General features: G+C 44.8%; 1 protein-coding gene across 2 annotated transcripts in view; it reads left to right on the top strand.

Moving 5' to 3' along the window:
* LOC125709938 (uncharacterized) overlaps positions 1-20,805 on the top strand; it is an 83,118-nt gene that overhangs the window by 51,757 nt on the left and 10,556 nt on the right. Inside the window, exons 13-15 of one of the 2 annotated variants that reach the window (XM_048979011.1) lie at positions 1,131-1,574; positions 14,124-14,570; positions 20,480-20,555. In XM_048979011.1, coding sequence (XP_048834968.1) covers positions 1,131-1,574; positions 14,124-14,570; positions 20,480-20,555 — 967 coding nt within the window. The remainder of the gene's footprint in view (positions 1-1,130; positions 1,575-14,123; positions 14,571-20,479; positions 20,556-20,805) is intronic. The other variant, XM_048979012.1, reaches the window with a different exon arrangement.

The raw sequence follows: 20,805 nt of genomic DNA on the forward strand, positions 1-20,805 counted from the left end.
AAGCAATGGGCACAAGGCAAGGAACAACCCAGAATGGGGGGCCAGCTCATCACAGGGCACACTCACACACCAATCACGCATTCATGCACACCTACGGGTAATATAGCAAGTACAATTAGCCGCAGCATGTTTTGGACTGTGGGGGGAAACCGGAGTACCCGGAGGAAACCCCATGACGACATGGGGAGAACATGTAAACTCTACACACATGTGACTCAGGCGGAGACTCAAACCCGGGTCCCAAAGGTGTGAGGCACCAGTGCTAACCACTGCACCACCATGCCACCCCGAGAAGAAATCAATCCTAGAGAAAGATTTATGTACAGATGAGAAGAATGCGTAATCTTTTGCTAATGAGTTTTGTGACTGGAAGATACTGCTAAAGCCAAGTCATCATAATATTGTATTAAAGTCTCCCCCAGTAATCAATATGGTTGATGAAAAAAGGTTATTGAAAAATCTTGGGTCGTCATTGTTTGGACCATACTGTAGGCATTGGCTATAGTCATCTCATTATCATTGATTAAACCATGGATTGTGACATTATGACATCATCCTTCTGGGTCAACAATAATTGAGTTATAGATAAATACAGGGGTGGACAGGCCATTTGGTCGTTCTGGAAGAATCAGCGGGATGCTGACAGCCTGCCTGGTTCATCATAGCAATGTGTTGGTCGTGAGACTCTTGGCTCCCGTCTGAGACCTGTTTTCCTTCTTTTTTTTGTAACTTAATACAAGGCAGAATGTTAGGATGATCGCCGCAGCACAGGCAGGCACTCCATGCAGTCCATGAACTGATGATTGTGACTAATAATGCTGTGATGTGCGTGCCATGCAACCGATAAAATGATGAATCGGAAAAGGATCATGCCATCATGTTAATTACATTCTGAGTGATTTGTTTTTTGGATATCCTATTATTTATTTTATATAGACATAACATTAGAATTGTGACAAATTTATGTACAAAGACCACATGCACTGTGAAGTGTTTGTAACATTTTAAAATAATTAAAAACAGGAGGGGAGTAAGTTGAACAAACAGCGCTGAATTACGTTTAATTTTTAATGTAAATAAAACACAGAAGGATGTACTTTTCCTTAACCATTGTTCATAATGTCTTACAGATTGTATGAAAGGCATTTCAATTCAGAGAAAGCCATCAAGTTCATGGTCAATCTCTTCAATCAAGCAGCAGAGTGTGACATAAAGACAGGAGAGAAGAAACTGCAGCTCCTCTCATCAGTCTGCAGTTATTCCTCTTTCCCTTTTGGTGACACAAACAGTAATGATGATTCAAAAAAACAGACTGACTTCATGCTGGATCTGTACTCATTTTTGAAAGATTCTAAGAATCCATCATATAAGCATGTTCTGCTGTCACTACAGCCAGTTTATCAATCAGCTCCTGCAGTCTGGGTTATAGTCCTCTCTGAGAGGAAGGCATCCATCCTCCCTGAAGTCCTGGAACTCCAGAGGGTAAAGAAACCAGTAAAGCTTGTTGGCTGGTTAGATGAAGAGACTGAGATAAGGAGTTTTCTCCAGTGTCTGCCCTATATTACTCAGCTGGGGTAAGTTTCTGCTTTTTGAAGGGAGCAGTTATATTTGTTTGCTCTCTCTCTCTCTCTCTCTCTCTCTCTCTCTCTCTCTCTCTCTCTCTCTCTCTCTCTCTCTCTCTCTCTCTCTCTCTCTCTCTCTCTCTCTCTCTCTCTCTCTCTCTCTCTCTCTCTCTCTCTCTCTCTCTCTCTCTCTCTCTCTCTCTCTCTCTCTCTCTCTCTCTCTCTCTCTCTCTCTCTCTCTCTCTCTCTCTCTCTCTCTCTCTCTCTCTCTCTCTCTCTCTCTCTCTGTGATTATGTTTATATTACATTGTTGGGACCAAATGTACCCCACAATGTGATGAAAACTTTTTTGTTGTGGGAACCATTTTTCGGGTTCCCACAAAGATCTGTAAAAATGCCAAAAGTCTCATATTTTGTTTGGTTACTTAAGTTTAAACTTAGGGCTGGGTAGTAGTTAAGGTCGTCATGTTGTGATTCAAGTCTTCCCCATAGAAATGAATGGAGAGTCCCTACAAAGGTTTAATTACAAACCCGTGTGTCTGTGTGTGTGTGTGTGTGTGTGTGTGTGTGTGTGTGTGTGTTAGTGAGTTTTACCTGCCTTGTATCCTATGCTGTAGCCTACGTTTGTTTAAGCAAAGGTATGTGTTAACAGATTTAGAACTTACTATGTTCTATTTCTGTGGCTTTGTGTGCCAGTCAATTTATTGTGAAGTATTCCTGAATTCAAAGTTTCAATGAATTCTGTGGCAGAAATTGGAGGTCATGGTCATCTAATTCTTAAAACTGTGCATTGTAATAACCAATACGCACACACTGGCTGCTTTATTAGGTATACTGTACTTATTGAAGTAAATTGGTACTTTGGATGTGGGCATTTAGTTAACAGTTACAGTTACATATCAGGTATTCTCCATGAATGTGCCTTTTTTAGGTTACTGTTTTGCTCTACATTACAATGCGACACAAACACACACAAAAAAAAAACGCCAGAACATCGTTATAGTGGGAAAGCACATTTTTCCCTTGCTGTCAGAGATTTCGCCCTCATCATCTCCTAAATGCTAACTCTTGTGGACCCAAGAATTAAATCACATTAATCAGTCTTTTCAGAATCTTATAGGGGTGCAACGGATCGCGGTTGATCCGTGATCCGTACGGATTACGACCCACGGTTCGGAACGCACATGATCCGCGGATTAACTCGTTTTTTTTTTACTTTTAGATAAATAAAAAAAAAATAACCGCAGATAAAACAGTGTTTTCTGCTGATATTGCTTAAATAATAAATAATTAATTACACAGAAGTCGTGTTTACGTCAGCGGAACATGTGACTCAGTCAACAACGATGGCTAGCGGCGGAACAGAGGAACTCGAAAAGCTTCCTGCGTCATTAAAATCTTTTGTATGGGAGCATTTTGGCTTTCCTGTAAAATATAATGATGACAGAAGAAGGGTGGTGGACAAAACAGTTACAGTGTGTAGACACTGTGGCACGAGAAAGCCGTATGAAAGTGGCAATACATCGAGTATGGCCACGCATCTGAAGCGACATCACCCCGGTGTGCAGACAGGATGCAAACCAAAGCAACCACAGCAACAGCTGCTCACCGCTGCATTTAAGCAGCACTTTGCACCAGAATCAGAGCGGGCTAAAGCTATTACCAAATCTATCGGGATGTTTATCGCGGCAGACATGAGGCCATACTCTGTTGTTGAAAACAAGGGTTTTAAAAACCTCCTAAAAGTGCTTGAGCCACGGTACGAAATACCCTCGCGCACACATTTCAGCATGAAGGTCATGCCTGAACTTTACGAACAGGAAAAAAGCAAAATCGTCGCAGACTTATCAGATGCATCCTCTATTTCGATCACCACAGACGGATGGACATCAAGGGCTACCGAAAGCTACGTGACTGTGACTGCCCATTATATAACAGCGGGATGGGAGATGCAAAGTCCGGTGCTACAGACAGGCCCCCTCTATGAGACTCACACAAGCACAAATCTAGCGCAAATCCTGATAGAAGCAGTAGCTGAGTGGAAGTTAAAGAGACACAATGCATGTAGCAATATCCCAGTCACCACAGATAATGCCAGAAACCAAGTAAATGCAGTGACAGAAGCTGGACTAGGGCCACAGATATCTTGCTTTGCACATGTGATAAATTTAGCATGCCAAAGAGGAATCTCAGTTAACCAGATGGATCGCCTTCTTGGGAGGATTAGGAAGGTGGTTTCTTTTTTCCACAGAAGTACAACAGCAGCTCATGTCCTTAAAACAAAGCAAGAAATGCTACAGCTACCAGCCCACAAGCTCATACACGACGTCACTACAAGATGGAATTCCACATATGACATGTTGGAGCGCTATCTTGAGCAGCAGGCAGCAGTATACTCTGCACTGACAGAAAAGACACTGAAAAAAAATATCAGAGACATTGTCACCTGTCACGGGAACGCTCGGCGATCGCGGGCAGAGCGGCGATCGTTCGAGGCGAACGGGCAAGAAGGATGCAGGCAGGCGGAAGTCGGGGATTAACGAGGGTTTAATATACAAACTGGGAGCAGGAGACATGTAACGCCAACTAACATCAATGACAGACAAACCAAACTGGGGAGACCAGGACTTAAATACACAAGACTGATGAAAAGCAAACGGACACAGCTGGGTACAATCCGGGAAACACACGTGGGTAATCAGGGGGCGTGGCACACACGAGGAGCGGACGAGCCGGGCATGACAGAACCCCCCCCCAAAGGCGCGCTACTCCGGGTGCGCCAAGGAAGGGGGCGACGGACGGGACGAGGCAAGACAGGACCTGAAAAACAAGAACAGAATCAACGCAGGACCGGGAACAAGACAGAGGCACAAAACAAGGCAAGAGACAGAACATAGGACAGGAGCTGACAAAGGGCCGGGAAAGCGGAGAGACAGATTAGAAAGGGAGAAACAGAGGGAACAGGCGGAACAAAAGGACCGGGAGTGAACGGAGGGAACCCAGAGGGAGAAGAAGGAACACGAGGAGCAGAGATGGGAGGAACAAAGGAACGAGGAACGGAGAAAGGAGGAAAGACAGGAGGAGGAGCAAACAAAGGAGGGACCAGGGCAGGAGAGAAGGGAGAGAAGGCGGGGGAACAAAGGGGAGCCCGTGGGAGCCCCAGCGGGCGACGGGCGGCAGCCGGAGGGGCCGCAGGCGGCCGGGAGGCCGGAGCCGGAGGGGACCGAGAAGGGGCAGAGGAGACAGGGCGAGGGACCCGCGGAGGGGCCAGGGAGGGAGCAGGAGGGAGCACCGGGGAAGGGGACGAGGGAGCAGGAAGGGGCCAGGGCGAAGGCCCGGAGGAGGGGGGAGCCGCAGCAGGCGGCGACGTCCGGGGAAGGGCCAGAGGTAAGGGCCCCGCAGGCGACCGAGGAGCCGCCGTCGGGGAACCCCCAGGCGACCGACCAGGACCCGGAGAGGGGAGCGAGGCAGGGCGACGAGGCACCGGAGAGGGACCCGCAGGCGACAACCGACCCGGAGGGCCAGGACCCGCAGGCGCCAACCGAGCCCCAGCGCAGGCGAGGCAGGGCGAGCCAGGGGGCAGGGCGGGCGGGACCCCAGCCCTGCGTCTGTGTCCCCTCCCTTTACGGGACACAGACATGATGACCCCCGGTCGGGGTCGAGTTCGCCGGGGCGAGGGAGAAAAAGTCACTGGGGGAGAAGGGACAGGAGCTGGAGCTGCTGCAGGCGGAGGGAGCACCTCTGGAGCTACTGCAGCGCGGTCAGGAACTGGAGCGCTGACGGGAGCTGCAGGTGACTGCAGTGGGGGCGCCTGCCCGGGAGCTGCAGGTGGCTGCAGTGGGGGCGCCTGCCCGGGAGCTGCAGGTGGCTGCAGTGGGGGCGCCTGCCCGGGAGCTGCAGGTGGCTGCAGTGGGGGCGCCTGCCCGGGAGCTGCAGGTGGCTGCAGTGGGGGCGCCTGCCCGGGAGCTGCAGGTGGCTGCAGTGGGGGCGCCTCTGCAGGAACAGGAGCGCGGTCAGGAACAGGAGGTGGCTGCAGTGGGGGCGCCGGCCCGGGAGCTGCAGCAGGCGGCTGCAGAGGGGCCGCCTCTGCAGGAACAGGAGCGTGGTCAGGAACAGGAGCGCGGTCAGGAACAGGAGCGCGGTCAGGAACAGGAGGTGGCTGCAGTGGGGGCGCCAGCCCGGGAGCTGCAGCAGGCGGCTGCAGAGGGGGCGCCTGCCCGGGAGCTGCAGCAGGCGGCTGCAGAGGGGGCGCCTCTGCAGGAACTGAAGCGCGGTCAGGAACTGGAGCGCGGTCAGGAACTGGAGGTGGCTGCAGTGGGGGCGCCGGCCCGGGAGCTGCAGCAGGCGGCTGCAGAGGGGGCGCCTGCCCGGGAGCTGCAGCAGGCGGCTGCAGAGGGGGCGCCTCTGCAGGAACTGAAGCGCGGTCAGGAACTGGAGCGCGGTCAGGAACTGGAGGTGGCTGCAGTGGGGGCGCCGGCCCGGGAGTTGCAGCAGGCGGCTGCAGAGGGGGCGCCTCTGCAGGAACTGAAGCGCTTTCAGGAACTGGAGCGCGGTCAGGAACAGGAGCGGGCTGCAGTGGGGGCGCCTGCCCGGGAGCTGCAGGTTGCTGCAGTGGGGGCGCCTGCCCGGGAGCTGCAGGCGTTCTCCGGAGTTGGATTAGCCTCCGGAGGTCCTCAGCCATTTTCTCCAGATCTGAAAAAGGGGAGTCTGGAGTAAAGGAGTCGAAGTCCTGCCCCAGCTGTGCGGCGAGTCTTTCCCCCTCCAGGGGGGCCTGTGGGGCCGGTTCTCCCATCACCCTCCAATAAAGCCCCTGGAGGGTGAAGTATCGGCCAGCTAGGACCGCGGGTGGCGGCGGCTGCGAAGGCGGCTGCGCAGGCGGCGGCGGCCGCACGGGAGCGGGGTCCGCCGGCAGCGGCGGCCGCACGGGAGCGGGGTCCGCCGGCAGCGGCGGCCGCACGGGAGCGGGGTCCGCCGGCAGCGACGGAGGGAGGTCCTCCGTACTGGCGATCGCCGTTCTCCTCCGTCTCCCTCGCTGGCGCCTGGTGGTTGCGGGAGGCGGCGCGATGTCCGTGAAAACGGACGGTGGAAGAAAGGCTTCTTGCTCCGGGTAGTGGAAGGGCTCCTCGTCCTCGTCCTCACTAGAGAGCCAGTACTTCCACGCAGGATCGGGGACGCGTGTGGTCGGCCCCCGGGCTGGAGGTAGGGCAGGTACCTCCCTCTCGTCCTCTGCCGGAAGCCAAAGCCTGGAGAGCGAGCAGGCGCCGAGAGAGATCGGCTCTTGTGGGAGCCTCTTCCTCCCTTTCCGCTTCTTTTTGGGGTCTGTCATTCTGTCACGGGAACGCTCGGCGATCGCGGGCAGAGCGGCGATCGTTCGAGGCGAACGGGCAAGAAGGATGCAGGCAGGCGGAAGTCGGGGATTAACGAGGGTTTAATATACAAACTGGGAGCAGGAGACATGTAACGCCAACTAACATCAATGACAGACAAACCAAACTGGGGAGACCAGGACTTAAATACACAAGACTGATGAAAAGCAAACGGACACAGCTGGGTACAATCCGGGAAACACACGTGGGTAATCAGGGGGCGTGGCACACACGAGGAGCGGACGAGCCGGGCATGACAGTCACCTTGTCTGATGATGATGTGAAAGTAACAGAGGAGGTCCTTCAGCTCCTCAAACCTCTCAAAACAGTCACAACCCTATTGAGTACTGAAAATGCACCATCTGTGTCCATGATCCTACCTCTGAAAACCAGAATTATATAATCCATGTGTGCAAATGAGGAAGACACCAGCATTACCAGAGATGTTAAGGCTGCCATAAGAGGGGACCTGATTTCCAGATACACCAACCCCCCTGAAATACAAGATTATCTTCACAGATCTACTGCACTTGATCCAAGGTTCAAGTCCCTGACTCACATAGAACCAGCCCTACGCGAGAAGACATACACTGATCTCACAACTGAGATTGTGGCTACTGAAAAGGTAAAACATAATACAGTTATTCATATTATTTAATATTAATATAATTAAGTTATAAAATATTTTAACTATTATTTATGTGAATATTTGATCTTAATTTTGAAAATTACCAGCATATGTTATTGATTGCCTATGAAATATATAACAAGAAATATAGTTAAATAACTCAGTAATTTTTTCTGCAGGGTCAAGCCACAGAGCCAACACCCTCTGAAGAAGACACAGGGCCAAATGCATCTCCTCCACAAAAGAAGTCTGCCATAGAAGAGCTTTTTGGGGATACATTTGTGAAAGAGTCAGACACAGAGAAAACTTTTTACAACACAATCAAAGAGGAGGTAGCATCATACAGGGCAGCAAGCAGTTTGCCAGTGGATGGTGGTAATCCGCTGGCGTGGTGGAAACACAATGAGTGTAAATACCCTCACATTGCAAAAATGGCAAGACACTACCTTGCTGTGCCTGGCACTTCAGTTCCTAGTGAGAGGGTATTCTCCACAGCAGGTGACATAGTGACAGCTAAGAGGTCTACTCTCTCCCCAGAGAATGTAGACATCCTCATCTTTTTGAAAAAAAATTTGTCATTATAAGGTTTGGCCTGTTTTCAGTTCTCAGGTTGTTTTTCAATTGTTGCATTGAAGTATTCAAGTATTGAGAATTTTATTTAAAAATTGTATTTATTCAGCTTTTTCAGTTATTTCTTGGTTTTATTTTTGTAATTTATTTTAGTTATTTTTGATAAAACCAAAAGTTCCTTGCCATACTGTTCTTGTAATAAATGAGAAGCAAATTACATTTGACTCCTCCCCTTTTTGCTGATCCGAAAATTGATCCGATCCGTGACTCAAAATCCGTGATATGATCCGAACCATTAGTTTTGTGATCCGTTGCACCACTAGAATCTTATGGTTTTTCCTTCCTTATGTCATAGTGTTTGGCTAACTAGAGACATACACCCACGTCAATCAAAATATTAGTCCTGACTAGGGTTGCCACTTTTGATTAAAAAAAATAAAGGTGGTCACCCCCACCTACCCAGGTCCACAACAATTAAAATTGTGCGGTTAAAAAATACCAAACAAATCACGTCCCATATTGGTTAAAAAATGCGAAATAGCATTTTATGTAATAACATGAAATATGGAATGGATGCAAATGCTAATCCTCACATTGCTCTGTTCTCCCAAAGTTGGCAGCAAAGAATTGTCCAAAATGTCTTATTTTGGACAATTTTATGGTTCCAACTTTGTGGGAACAGTTTACGGAAGGCTCTTTCTGGTTCCAGTATGACTGGGCCCAAGTGCGTAACAGTAGAACCACTGTTTCCCAAACCATTGAATGTCAAACCGCCAAGCAAGACATACTTCAGTGTATGCAAAACTTTTGTTTGTACTGATGCGCCATCAATGTAAACAGTAGCAAATCTAGCACCCTCAACCAAAAAGCCATAATGTTCCTATCAGAGTGGCTGCTCTGCTGTGAAAATATAAAGCTGGAAAGTTTTCAAAGATATTATGTATTATATAAAGAATGTTGGATACATAGACATAGTTTATTGGTGACTTCATGTGTCAGGAGCTCGAGAGTTTCTTTCATAGAGGCGTGGCATGGTGCAGGCAGGAAAGAAGGTGGACGATCCACTGGTGGCTACACAGTAACAGAAAACACTGGGAATAATACAAAAACAAACTGGCCACAAGGGGTCAAGACTATAAAGGGGTACAAAGTAACTAATAGAACAAAATAATCTACGAAAACTAAAAATCGCACACCGGCAACCAAAAATAGAACACCGGCAATGACATTGTGGCCTTAGAAAAGGTGCAGCGTAGGGCCACAAAAATGATTCCTGGTCTTAGAGGAATGTCATACGAGGAACGGTTACTTGAGCTAAATCTGTTCAGTCTCAAGCAAAGGAGACTGAGGGGGGACATGATCCAGGTATATAAGATTCTAACAGGTTTGGATGCTGTTCAACCAAATAGTTACTTCAGCATTAGTTTAAATACACGAACTCGTGGCCATAGGTGGAAATTAGCGGGAGAACATTTCAAGCTGGATTTAAGGAAGCACTTCTTTACACAGCGTGTAGTCAGAGTATGGAATAGCCTTCCTGATAATGTAGTGCAAGCTGAATCCTTGGGTTCCTTTAAATCAGAGCTAGATAAGATTTTAACGACTCTGAGCTATTAGTTTAGTTCTCCCCAAGCGAGCTTGATGGGCGGAATGGCCTCCTCTCATTTGTATAGTTCTTATGTTCTTATGACTCCACAAAGAATAGAGCAACTTAAATACAGAGGGCTAACAAGAATAACACAGGACAGGTGAGGACAATTAATAGGGTCTAGCAAAACAGGCAACAGCTGAAATGAATAATTAAATGAAGGAACTCAGAAACTAACAAGGAAACTAATAAACAGGATATACCAAAGACAAGTAATATATAAGCACAAACACAGGCACCTAGCAAAACCCAAAAAAAACGCAAACCACAAACTAATACAAAAGGAAACACTAGGGAACAAATCTACTGAAGACAAAAAAAGAGGAGAGTGGACTTCAGCACATGACAGAGGGGTTAGCGGCCAAACACGCAGCTCATTGAGCCATGCAGAAGTCCAGGGAGGAGGGGAAACACTCTAAGACTTTGACAAGGGGAAAGACAGGATGGCCAGCGACACGAATGGCTGGGACAGACAGGTGCAGACCCTGACATTCCAGTTTGTCAAAGTTTCCGCTTTTTAACAACTGTATGAAGTTCTGTTATTTTTATGCAAATCAACTCAGGTGAAATAATTAAAAAAATATACATTTTCATGGTTGTTTTCATGGTTGCCGACTCATGCAACTGGCGTGACACTAGACCTTTCAGACTGTCACGCTCATGCAACAAACCTTACAGCAAATATATACACTGCCCGACTAAAAAAAAGTCGCCATTTCAATTTATATCAGCAAATACTTAAGAGCCAATGACTGGATCATTATTACATCCCAGCAACGTTATACAGCAATAAAGTAAAGTTAACTGAGTACCCCGATTTTACTGAATGGTCAGGTTACACCTCCATCCATCATAAATGGATTCATCATCACCTAGTGGATTTTTTTCTTCCCTGTTGGCATGGGCATATTCCAGGACAAGAACACCAAGATTCATTGGGTTTGAATTGTCAAATTCAGTTCAGAATTCAGAATTGGGTTCAGAATTGTGACCTTAACCTCATTGAAGGTCTTTGGGATGTGCTGAAGGAGGCTTTATAGAGGTTCAACTCACTTGTCAATACAGGATCTCAGTGAGAAATTAATGCAAATCTGGATGAAAATAAAGGGTGAGATGGTGCATAAGCTTGCGGAAACAAAGCCATGGCAAATGTGCGCCATAGACAAAGCTAAAGAAAAATTCAAACGGCAATTTATTGTTTGGCTGGGCAGTGTATTATTCCATTATAAACCTAAAATTAAATATCAAAAGTGTTCCATTAGTTTGTAAACCCTACCTACTATTAGATAATAAAACAGTTACATATATGTGAGTGTACAGAATTAAAAATCTCACTCCAGCAATCTGACCAAAGTTGGTAACCATGCATTTCATTTGAAATGAATTGTAAATGCACTGTTGAAACAGTTTGTCATTACGTTTGCTTTGTTACTCTAACAAATATAAAATGAATATGATGACACTTTATCTGTGTCAATTTTTATATCTTTTCTAAATAATATGACTGCCCTTACCCAAGTGTAATAGCGATTAAAGTGATCAGTTCTTTTGCTGTTTATGGGAGAGTGAGGCTTTTATTTTATTACTGTTGTGGGATTAGTATTAATTTCACAAGATTAGTCAATCAAAACCAATACTAAATCAATGAGCACTAAAGCATGAGATAAACAAGACTGTATTATGAGTTTTGTGTTATTTTTGAAATGACAGCAAGTGTGCTGACTTGAGGATTACTGACCGTCCCATTGCTTTCTTGATGCTAATGCAATGGTCCATTAACAAAAACTAAAGGTGTGATAAGCCGATGCTGGTGGTTCTTTTAATAAAGCAAGGTCTTTAATTATCTTTAAGACATGGCTGAGTGGGTTTGGTATAGAAAAACTTGACTTTCTTGCACAGAACTCTGACCTCAACTCCATCAAACACTTTTGAGATGAACTAGAACAGAGATAGTGAGCCAATCCAACATCAGTGGCTGACCTCACAAATGCTCTCTTGGATGAATGGGCAAAAATTCCCACAGACACACTCCAAAATCTTGTGGAAAACCTTCCCAGAAGAGCAGCAGCTGTTATAACTGCAAAGGGGGACCAATTCCATATTGATGTCTATGGATTTAGAATGAGATGTTGTCATGGGCGCTCGCGATCGCTGGGTGAGCGTGCAGACAGGCGAGCGAGCAGGAACAGGCAAGCAGGCAAAGTAAGGGATAAACAGGGTTTAATTGGGAGACAGGGACCAGGATACATCGGACACTGACTGACATCAATGACGGACAAGGGAAACCGGGGAGACCAGGACTTAAATACACAGGACTAATCAAAGCAACTAGACACAGCTGGGTACAATCGGGAAAGAACACGTGGGTAAGCAGGGGGGCGTGGCACACATGAGGAGAGGACGGGCCGGGCATCACAGATGTCATAAAAATCCCAATATGTATAATGTCCAGGTGTCTCAGTCCTTTTATCCATATTGTGTGTGTGTGTGTGTGTGTGTGTGCGTGGATTAGGTTTATATTACATTGTGGGGACCGCATTCAAATGGAAATTTGTCCCGTGCTGTACTATACTGCCATAGGTCCCACGTGAATGTAGAACTCTACTTTGGTTGATTCCTGCTGTGGCCGTAGATGGTCTGCTGACTTCTTGCCCGAGCAGATCCATTTCCATCTGGAAATGGAAAAAGGAAGTGTTTTTTTCTACCGCTTGCCAAATCTACCATTATAATAGCAATCCGCCAAGGTATAAGTGTACTTGACTCTTAAAGGGAATGACACTGATTGGTTTATAGCATGTTACACCACAGACACACCTATGACTAATGAGAAAATGAAGTGCATCCCTTTATCACCATGCGCCTGGCACTAAACTAGCAAAAGTGGGTTGGCCATGCCCTAAAAGAACTTGCACCATGTGCTTCAGACCATGCACTTAATACAGCCCATTGTCTCCACATTGAACCAAGAAACATGCTCTTCATATGTACTGTTGAAATAAAAGCTAAAAAAAGTGTCCATTATCATATCAAATAAACCTGCAAAAGTCATAGATCCTTTAAATGCTATAAGGAATAAAGTTCAGCCTGTGAGAAGAGTAAAGAGGTAAGCTCAGTACTTATAAGTTCTAGGCTGAAATTTAAGAAGGAGATCTCCTGGAGCCGACACCTTATCGTGGTGGAGGGATTTGCGTGTTTAAATGATCCCAGAAGCTAAGTTGCCTGGGGCTTTATGCCCCTGGTAGGGTCACCCAAGGCAAATGGGTCCTGGGTGAGGAACCAGACGAAGTGCAGCTCAAAAGACCCCTTAAGATAAATAAAAACATTGATTCACGTTTTCCTTTGCCCAGACACGGGTCACCCTTTTTGGAGTCCTTGAAAGGAGTGTTGGAGAGCGCTCCTCCCGGGGACTCTCTTGTTCTACTGAGGGACTTCAATGCTCACGTGGGCAATGACAATGAGACCTGGAGGGGCGTGATTGGGAGGAACGGCCCCCTCGATCTGAACCCGAGTGGTATTTTGTTATTGGATTTCTGTACTCATCACAGATTGTCCATAATGAACACCATGTTCAAGCATAAGGGTGTCCATATATGCACTTGGCACCAGGACACCCTAGGTTTCAGTTCAATGATTGACTTTGTGGTTGTGTCATCAGACTTGCGGCCGCATGTATTGGACACTGGGGTAAGGAGAGGGGTGGAGCTGTCAACTGATCATCACCTGGTGGTGGGTTGGCTCCGCTGGTGGGGGAGGAAGCCGGTCAGACCTGGCAGACCCAAGCGGGTGGCTGGGCTCTCCCTTAGAGATAGGGTGAGGAGCTCGGTCATTCGGGAGAGACTCAGAGTAGAGCCGCTGCTCCTCTAAATTGAGAGGAGTCAAATGAGGTGGCTTGGGCATCTACTTAATATTCCTTCTGAACGCTTCCCTGGTGAAGTGTTCCAGGCATGTCCCACTGGAAGGAGGCCCCGGGGAAGACCCAGGACATGCTGGAGGGACTATGTTTCTCTGCCGGCCTGGGAGCGCTTCGGGATTCCCCTGGAGGAGCTGGATGAAGTGGCTGGGGAGAGGGAAGTCTGGGTTTCCCTGCTGAGACTGCTGCCCCCATGACCCGACCTCGAATTAGCGGAAGATGATGGATGGATCATAATTTCATCTTTCATCTCTCACAATTACTATGATCCCTTTAATGTTCTTAAAATGCCTTTCATATTGACATGCAGTTCAGAAGTGTATATGAATGTAATAGGATTTGAAGCTTTATGACTGAATGACATTATTTTTTTTATGTAAATAAAACACAGAAGGATGTACTTTTCCTTAACCATTGTTTTCTTAACCATGTCTTACAGATTGTATGAAAGGCATTTTAATTCAGAGGAAACCATCGAATTCATGGTCAATCTCTTCAATCAAGCAGCAGAGTGTGACATAAAGACAGGAGAGAAGAAACTGCAGCTCCTCTCATCAGTCTGCAGTTATTCCTCTTTCCCTTTTGCTGGTGACACAAACAGTAATGATGATTCAAAAAAACAGACTGACTTCATGCTGGATCTGTACTCTTTTTTGAAGGATTCTAAGAATCCATCATATAAGCAGGTTCTGCTGGCACTACAGCCAGTTTATCAATCAGCTCCTGCAGTCTGGGTTATAGACCTCTCTGAGAGGAAGGCATCCATCCTCCCTGAAGTCCTGGAATTCCAGAGAGTGAAGAAACCAGTAAAGCTTGTTGGCTGGTTAGATGAAGAGACTGAGATAAGGAGTTTTCTCCAGTGTCTGCCCTATATTTCTCAGCTGGGGTAAGTTTCTGCTTTTTGAAGGGAGCAGTTATATTTGTTTGCACTCTCTCTCTCTCTCTCTCTCTCTCTCCCTGTGATTATGTTTATATTACATTGTGGGGACCAAATGTACCCGACAATGTGATAAAAAACTTGTTTTTTTTTATGTTGTGGGAACCATTTTTCGGGTTCCCACAAAGATCTGTGAATGCAATCAAAAAACGAATAATGCCAAAAGTATCGCATTTTGTTTTGTTACTTATGGTTAACATTAGGATTGGTTAAGAGTTAAGGTCGTCATGCTGGGGTTAGAGTTTTCCCCATAGAAATGAATGGAGAATCACCACATAGATATAATTACAAACCTGTGTGTGTGCATGTATGTTTTTATAATTGTTACATCATGGGGACCAGATTTCCCCACAATGTGATAAGAACCTTTTTACCATGTGGGACATTTTTTTGGTCCCCACAAGGATTATCTCAATCTTATAAAAATCAGTATGTCAGACTTTTAATGAGACCATGGTCATTTTTGTACACCCTTCCACCAGAAAACATTTAGGTAAAACTTATTTTATTGTTTCAAACAAAACCATGAACGAAACTGATATGTAAATTAAACTGATTTTTCAACAAAATTAAGATTATTTCAGAATGATCAATAGGCCTGTCATGATAAACAATAAATCAATTAATTGCGCAATAATTAAAATGAGGTCGATAATTTTCCTGGCCTCGATAATTTTCATTTGTATGCTTGTTTGTTTTCCTTGTGTCTCTCTCTCTAGCAAATGGGAATATCGGCTCTTTTTAGCAAACCGGCTCATTTGGCTCAGCTTACCAAGAAGAGCCGGCTCTTTCGGCTCCTAAACGGATCTTTTTAAAAAACCCGCCCCTCACTTCATTTAACCTGATGCTGATTAGCGTGACCTGATTTGAGCTTGTTAAAAATGGGCGGGCTTTTTCAGAAGACAATGTATTCTGGCCACTGTCATCCTTAATGTTTAGGCAGCTCAAAAACCCGGACAGTTCTGTAAATATTAACAATACGGCTCTTGAAGAGGAGCTCAAAGAGCCATCTCGTTCACGAATGACACATTACTAGTAATGAGGTGTGAACTCTCGTGTCAGTGGGCTCTTTGCACGTCAGCTTCCGCGTTCATGGAAATGTGGTTCGCTCATTTCCGGTCTGTGAAAAATGGCATTGGTTTATACATGCCGTTTACAGGACTTGCCCAAACTTATGGTCAACGACGTACATCGCTTTTATAAATCCTTCTCCTAAGTACCAACGAGTAAATTAGACAAGGGCTTTAAGATGTTTGCCTTGTCTTACATCCACGGATATGAAGGGGAGTCTTATTTGTTCAACTTTGTGGCTGGCGTTAGACTGAAGAATAAAAATGAAGAATAAACATGAACATGAAGAATAAAAAATCAGTTATGATGATCATATTATAATTATAATTTTCGCCCAGGCAGTCGTGTACACTATATTATATTTCGCCCAGGCAGACGTGTATACTATAAGCAGTAAAGTAAAATGTTTTGGGTTGTTTTGTTTATTTATTTTGGATATTAAAAATGTCTTCCAGTCCCAGTGTTAAATGTTCTTTAGAAATTAAAGTTGATTGATCGTTGAAAGGATGTACTTGCATTAATATTATCATTACATCAGTTGAAAATGGTCTCTCAACGGCAATATTATTGTTTATTGCAATAATTCCTGGGACAATTTATCGTCCAGCGAAATTTATCGTGACAGGTCTAATGATCAATCAAAGCGATAGTGGTCACTTTATTTTGTCATTTACATTGTTTCTATGATGAAAAAGCCCGCAACACTCAGGCCCGTAATTGATGTATAACATAGTCATGTTGGACTGCACCTTGCATGCTGGACACACTTGTGTTGTGATTGTGGGATTGCTGCGAGAGATTGCTGGGATTACTGCGAGAGAGTGGTGTTGAGCTGCAGCGATTGTTTTGGGATTGTTTGTGATTGTTTTTGGGGTGTGTGGAACGTATATTCTGAGTGTTTGTGTGCTTTAATTGTTTAGTGGGTGGCTGTGTTATTTCTATTTATTGTTCTTATTTTGGTCGGTGTGAGTGCTTGTCTGTCCTGTCTGTTTATTAACATTGCGATTGTTACGGGCAGTGAGCTGCGTTTTCTGTTCGCGTTTAACTCCGTAACAAACACCGGCGGGGCGAAATAGCTAATAATATCTAACGTCGGTAACGTTACTCAGCGCCAGAAAAGGACAGTTGCTCCTGAGCTTTGCTCGGTCGCCAGTCGGGGCCGGGAGGACATTTTCCACTTTTTTCCCCGCTCCGGCAGTAGCCTGCTGTGAGGGGGTTTTTGTGGTTTTTCGACCTCCCAAGAGCAACTTCGATTTCGTTTTGTTTTTAGTTCATACTTGGTTTAGGCAGAAGTTCTTTTGGTAAGTAGTAGTAAATTTATCGGATTTATCGGATTTAAAATTTTAAATAAAAATAAATAATAAGTTCCGTTTCAACCCAAGTAACTTATTTTAGTGTACTCGGCACTTTATTGCATTTAACGTTACGCTAATTAATCTTTAAAGTTAAATACGCTATATAAATTTACTGAGCTGGGAGTACGGGGTCATAGTGAGTTAGTTAATTATGGGGCCGGCTCAGTGTTGCGTTTGCAACATGTTTGCCCTTCTGGACGTTAGTGTCCAGTCGGACTTCATCTGCGAGCGATGTAAGCTAGTGGACTCGCTCATGGTCAAGGTTTGTGGCCTTGAGGACCAACTGGCTCTCATCCAATGCAACAGTGAGTTAGAGGAGCAAGTTAATACGCCTTTTAGGGAGAAGGTGTGTACGCCACTAGCGGGGAGGAGGGAGAATGAAGTGCAGAGAGGTCGAGAAAGCTGGGTGACCATAGGTCGTAGACGCAGGAAAGGGCGTACAGAGGCGGCATCACCTGAGGTGACTGTGTCGAACAGGTTTCAGGTTCTTCCAGCTTTAGAGCCGGAAGGGACTGGGGAGGCAGGTGGGCCCTTGGGCACTGAGGAGCCCCCTCCCACCAGGAAGAGGGAGGTTGTGGTAGTGGGGGATTCCATTATTAGGGGAGTAGACAGTTATGTGTGCACGCGTGATAGAGGGTCCCGTACGGTGTCTTGCCTGCCTGGTGCCCAGGTAGGAGACCTTCCAGATCGTGTGGATAAGCTTTTGGCCCCAGCTGGGGTGGATCCAGTTGTCGTGGTGCATGTTGGCACCAACAACATAGGCAAGGGTAGAAGGGCTGTTCTGCAGGATAAATTTATAGAAGTCGCCAATAAGCTTAGAAGCAGAACGTCCACGGTGGTATTCTCCGAAATACTCCCCGTGCCACGTGCAAGTCAGGGTAAGTTAGCTGAGATAAGGAAATTAAATGCGTAGCTAAAAGGATGGTGTAGGAAAGAGGGGTTTCGGTTTATGGGGCATTGGAGGACCTTCTGGAACAGGTGAGACCTGTTCAAGCCGGATGGGTTGCACCTAAACCAGAGGGGAACCAGTGTATTAGGGAGGCGTATGTGTAGAGTAGTTGAGGAATGTTTAAACTAGGGACTGGGGGGGCAGGGAGGTTAGTTAACTATGTCAGTGGGGGGAAACGGAAAGCCCCAAATAATCATATTGTAAGTGGGCAGCGTAATAGGCCTACCCTTTGTTGTCTGTATTTAAACGCCAGGAGTATTAGGAATAAAATTCATGATTTAGAGGCTTTCATCTCATCGGACTCTTATGATATTATAGGAATAACTGAAACGTGGTTGAGTGAAAAGGATGGACAAGAATATAATATGGATGGTTACACGTTGTTCCGTAAGGATCGTATAGGAAAAAAGGGAGGTGGTGTTGCAGTATATGTAAAGGAAAACTTGCAGGCAAGGGAACTTACTGATATAAATAAAACTACGGAAGCAATATGGGTAAAATTAGATGCTAAAAACTCAAATAGCCTAATTGTTGGTGTTTGTTACAGAACTCCTAATATAGCTGCTGAGGAAAGCAGATTGTTATACAGTGATATTAGGACTATGAACAATAAAAATGATGTGGTAGTTATGGGTGATTTTAATCTACCAGGAATGCAGTGGGACATTGTCACTGGCTCTTCAGAAAATGAACTGGAGATGGTGGAATTAGTACAGGATTGTTTTTTTACTCAGTTTGTTAACACCCCTACCAGGGGAGATGCCATTCTTGATCTTGTTCTCTCTAATAACCAGGACAGGATTGGTAAATTAGACGTTTTAGAACCACTTGACAGTAGCGATCATAACATGGTCAAATTTGAGGTTAAGTTTAGTGTTCGAAGAGCTAAGTCCAAATCAAAAATATATAATGTTAGGAAGGCTGACTTTAAATGTATGAGACTAAAACTAGAAACTGTGAACTGGATGGAGTTAAATAACAAAACTGTTGAAGAGGCCTGGGAATTTTTTTAAAAACACATTATTGCAAGTGCAAGAGGACTTCATACCTGTTTCCAGCAAGAATAAATCTAGGAAATTGCAACCTAGGTGGTTTATTAGGGAAATAAAGTATAAAGTAAGGAGGAAAAGGGATTTGTTCCAGCAATGGAAAATAACTGATGATGACAGAATTAAGCAGGAATATCTAAGTCTGCAGGCTGAGTTAAAAAATGATATTAGACGAGCTAAAAGAAATGTCGAAAGGATGGTTGCATTGGAAGCTAAGGATGACGTTAAAAGTTTATTCCAGTATTTTAACTCTAAAAGAGCTCTAAAACCTGAAATTACTAATCTGCAGGATAGTAAGGGTCTTATAATAGTAAACGACATTGATATAGTAAATGAGTTCAATGATAGTTTTGCACGGGTATTCACTGTTGAGGACCTTAGTAATTTACCAGTTATTACCTATCCAGCATCGTCTATAGCTAATATATATATAACTGAAGCAGATGTTTTGCAAAGCCTAGCTAAGCTCAAAATAAATAAATCACAGGGCCCTGATGGCATCTTACCTATAGTGTTAAAAGAGATGAGGGATATTATTTGCCGACCCTAACTTTACTGTTTCAAAAATCCTTATCTGAAGGTGTGGTACCTTCTGATTGGAAGCACGCCTTCATAGCACCCATTTTCAAAAAAGGGGATAGAAGTAATTTGTCTAACTATAGGCCAATCAGTCTAACTTGTATAACTGGTAAAGTTATTGAGGCTATAATCAGAGAAAATTGTAGATTACCTGGACTCCAATAATATTTTGCGGGATAGCCAGCATGGATTTAGGAGAGGTAGATCCTGTTTAACAAATCTGTTGGAGTTTTTTGAGGAAGCTACTCAGGAAGTTGATGATAAGAAGGCCTATGATGTCATCTACTTAGATTTCCAAAAGGCTTTTGATGTTGTCCCCCACAAGAGGCTCCTACTTAAACTCAAAGCGACAGGTATTTTGGGAGGGACAGTATGTGTAGGTCAATGACAATCATTGTTTCCCTGAATTCCAATGAGAAAATGGAAAGAATTGCTGAAGACAGAAATGGATATGCATCAGTATTGATCAGTTGACAGTCAGTTTCGGATAAAACTCATTATTCATACCGGATTCTCCTTTCAATTGGATGTTTAGCTCACTCCTACTTAATACTGTATAACAATGCAGAGAGTCATGGTTTATAATGGTGTAGAGCAGGGGTAGGCAATTGTATCCAGAAAGGGACATTTTGTGTGTAAGTTTTTGCAGCAACACCATAATCAGATTACTAATTAGGGGACAGATTGCCTGAAGAATTCTCACACTTGGGTTTGAATAGGTGACCTAAGAGTTATCCCAAAAACCTGCATACACACTGGCCATTTGAGGAGAAGTTTGCCTACCTCTGCTATAGAGTTCTGATTTATAATGCCGTATGATCAAGCAAAGTATAATAGAAATGGATTTGTTTCCAGGCCTTGCAACAACAAAATTACAGATATGAAAACCTTCCTGAGAGACCCAGACCACGATTTATGGGACCAGTCAAAGGTACTAATCAGTCTTTTGTATCAGATGCTATATTCATACATTTTATTAATTGGAACTTAAAGATAATGATGAGTAATCAGTCAAATTTTATTCAGTTAAATGTATTTTTTAAATCAAAAATAAATTAGGAAGATTAAAGAAGCCTTTACATATTTAATTCAAAGCATTTGATGCTATCTTTGAAGTCTAAAATATTGAAGTGGTGTTATTACTCTTGTGGTCTTTTAAAAATTATATTTGTCCAAAAACC

The sequence above is a fragment of the Brienomyrus brachyistius genome, chromosome 16 (genome assembly GCF_023856365.1).
Source record: "Brienomyrus brachyistius isolate T26 chromosome 16, BBRACH_0.4, whole genome shotgun sequence".
Classification (NCBI taxonomy): Eukaryota; Metazoa; Chordata; class Actinopteri; order Osteoglossiformes; family Mormyridae; genus Brienomyrus; species Brienomyrus brachyistius.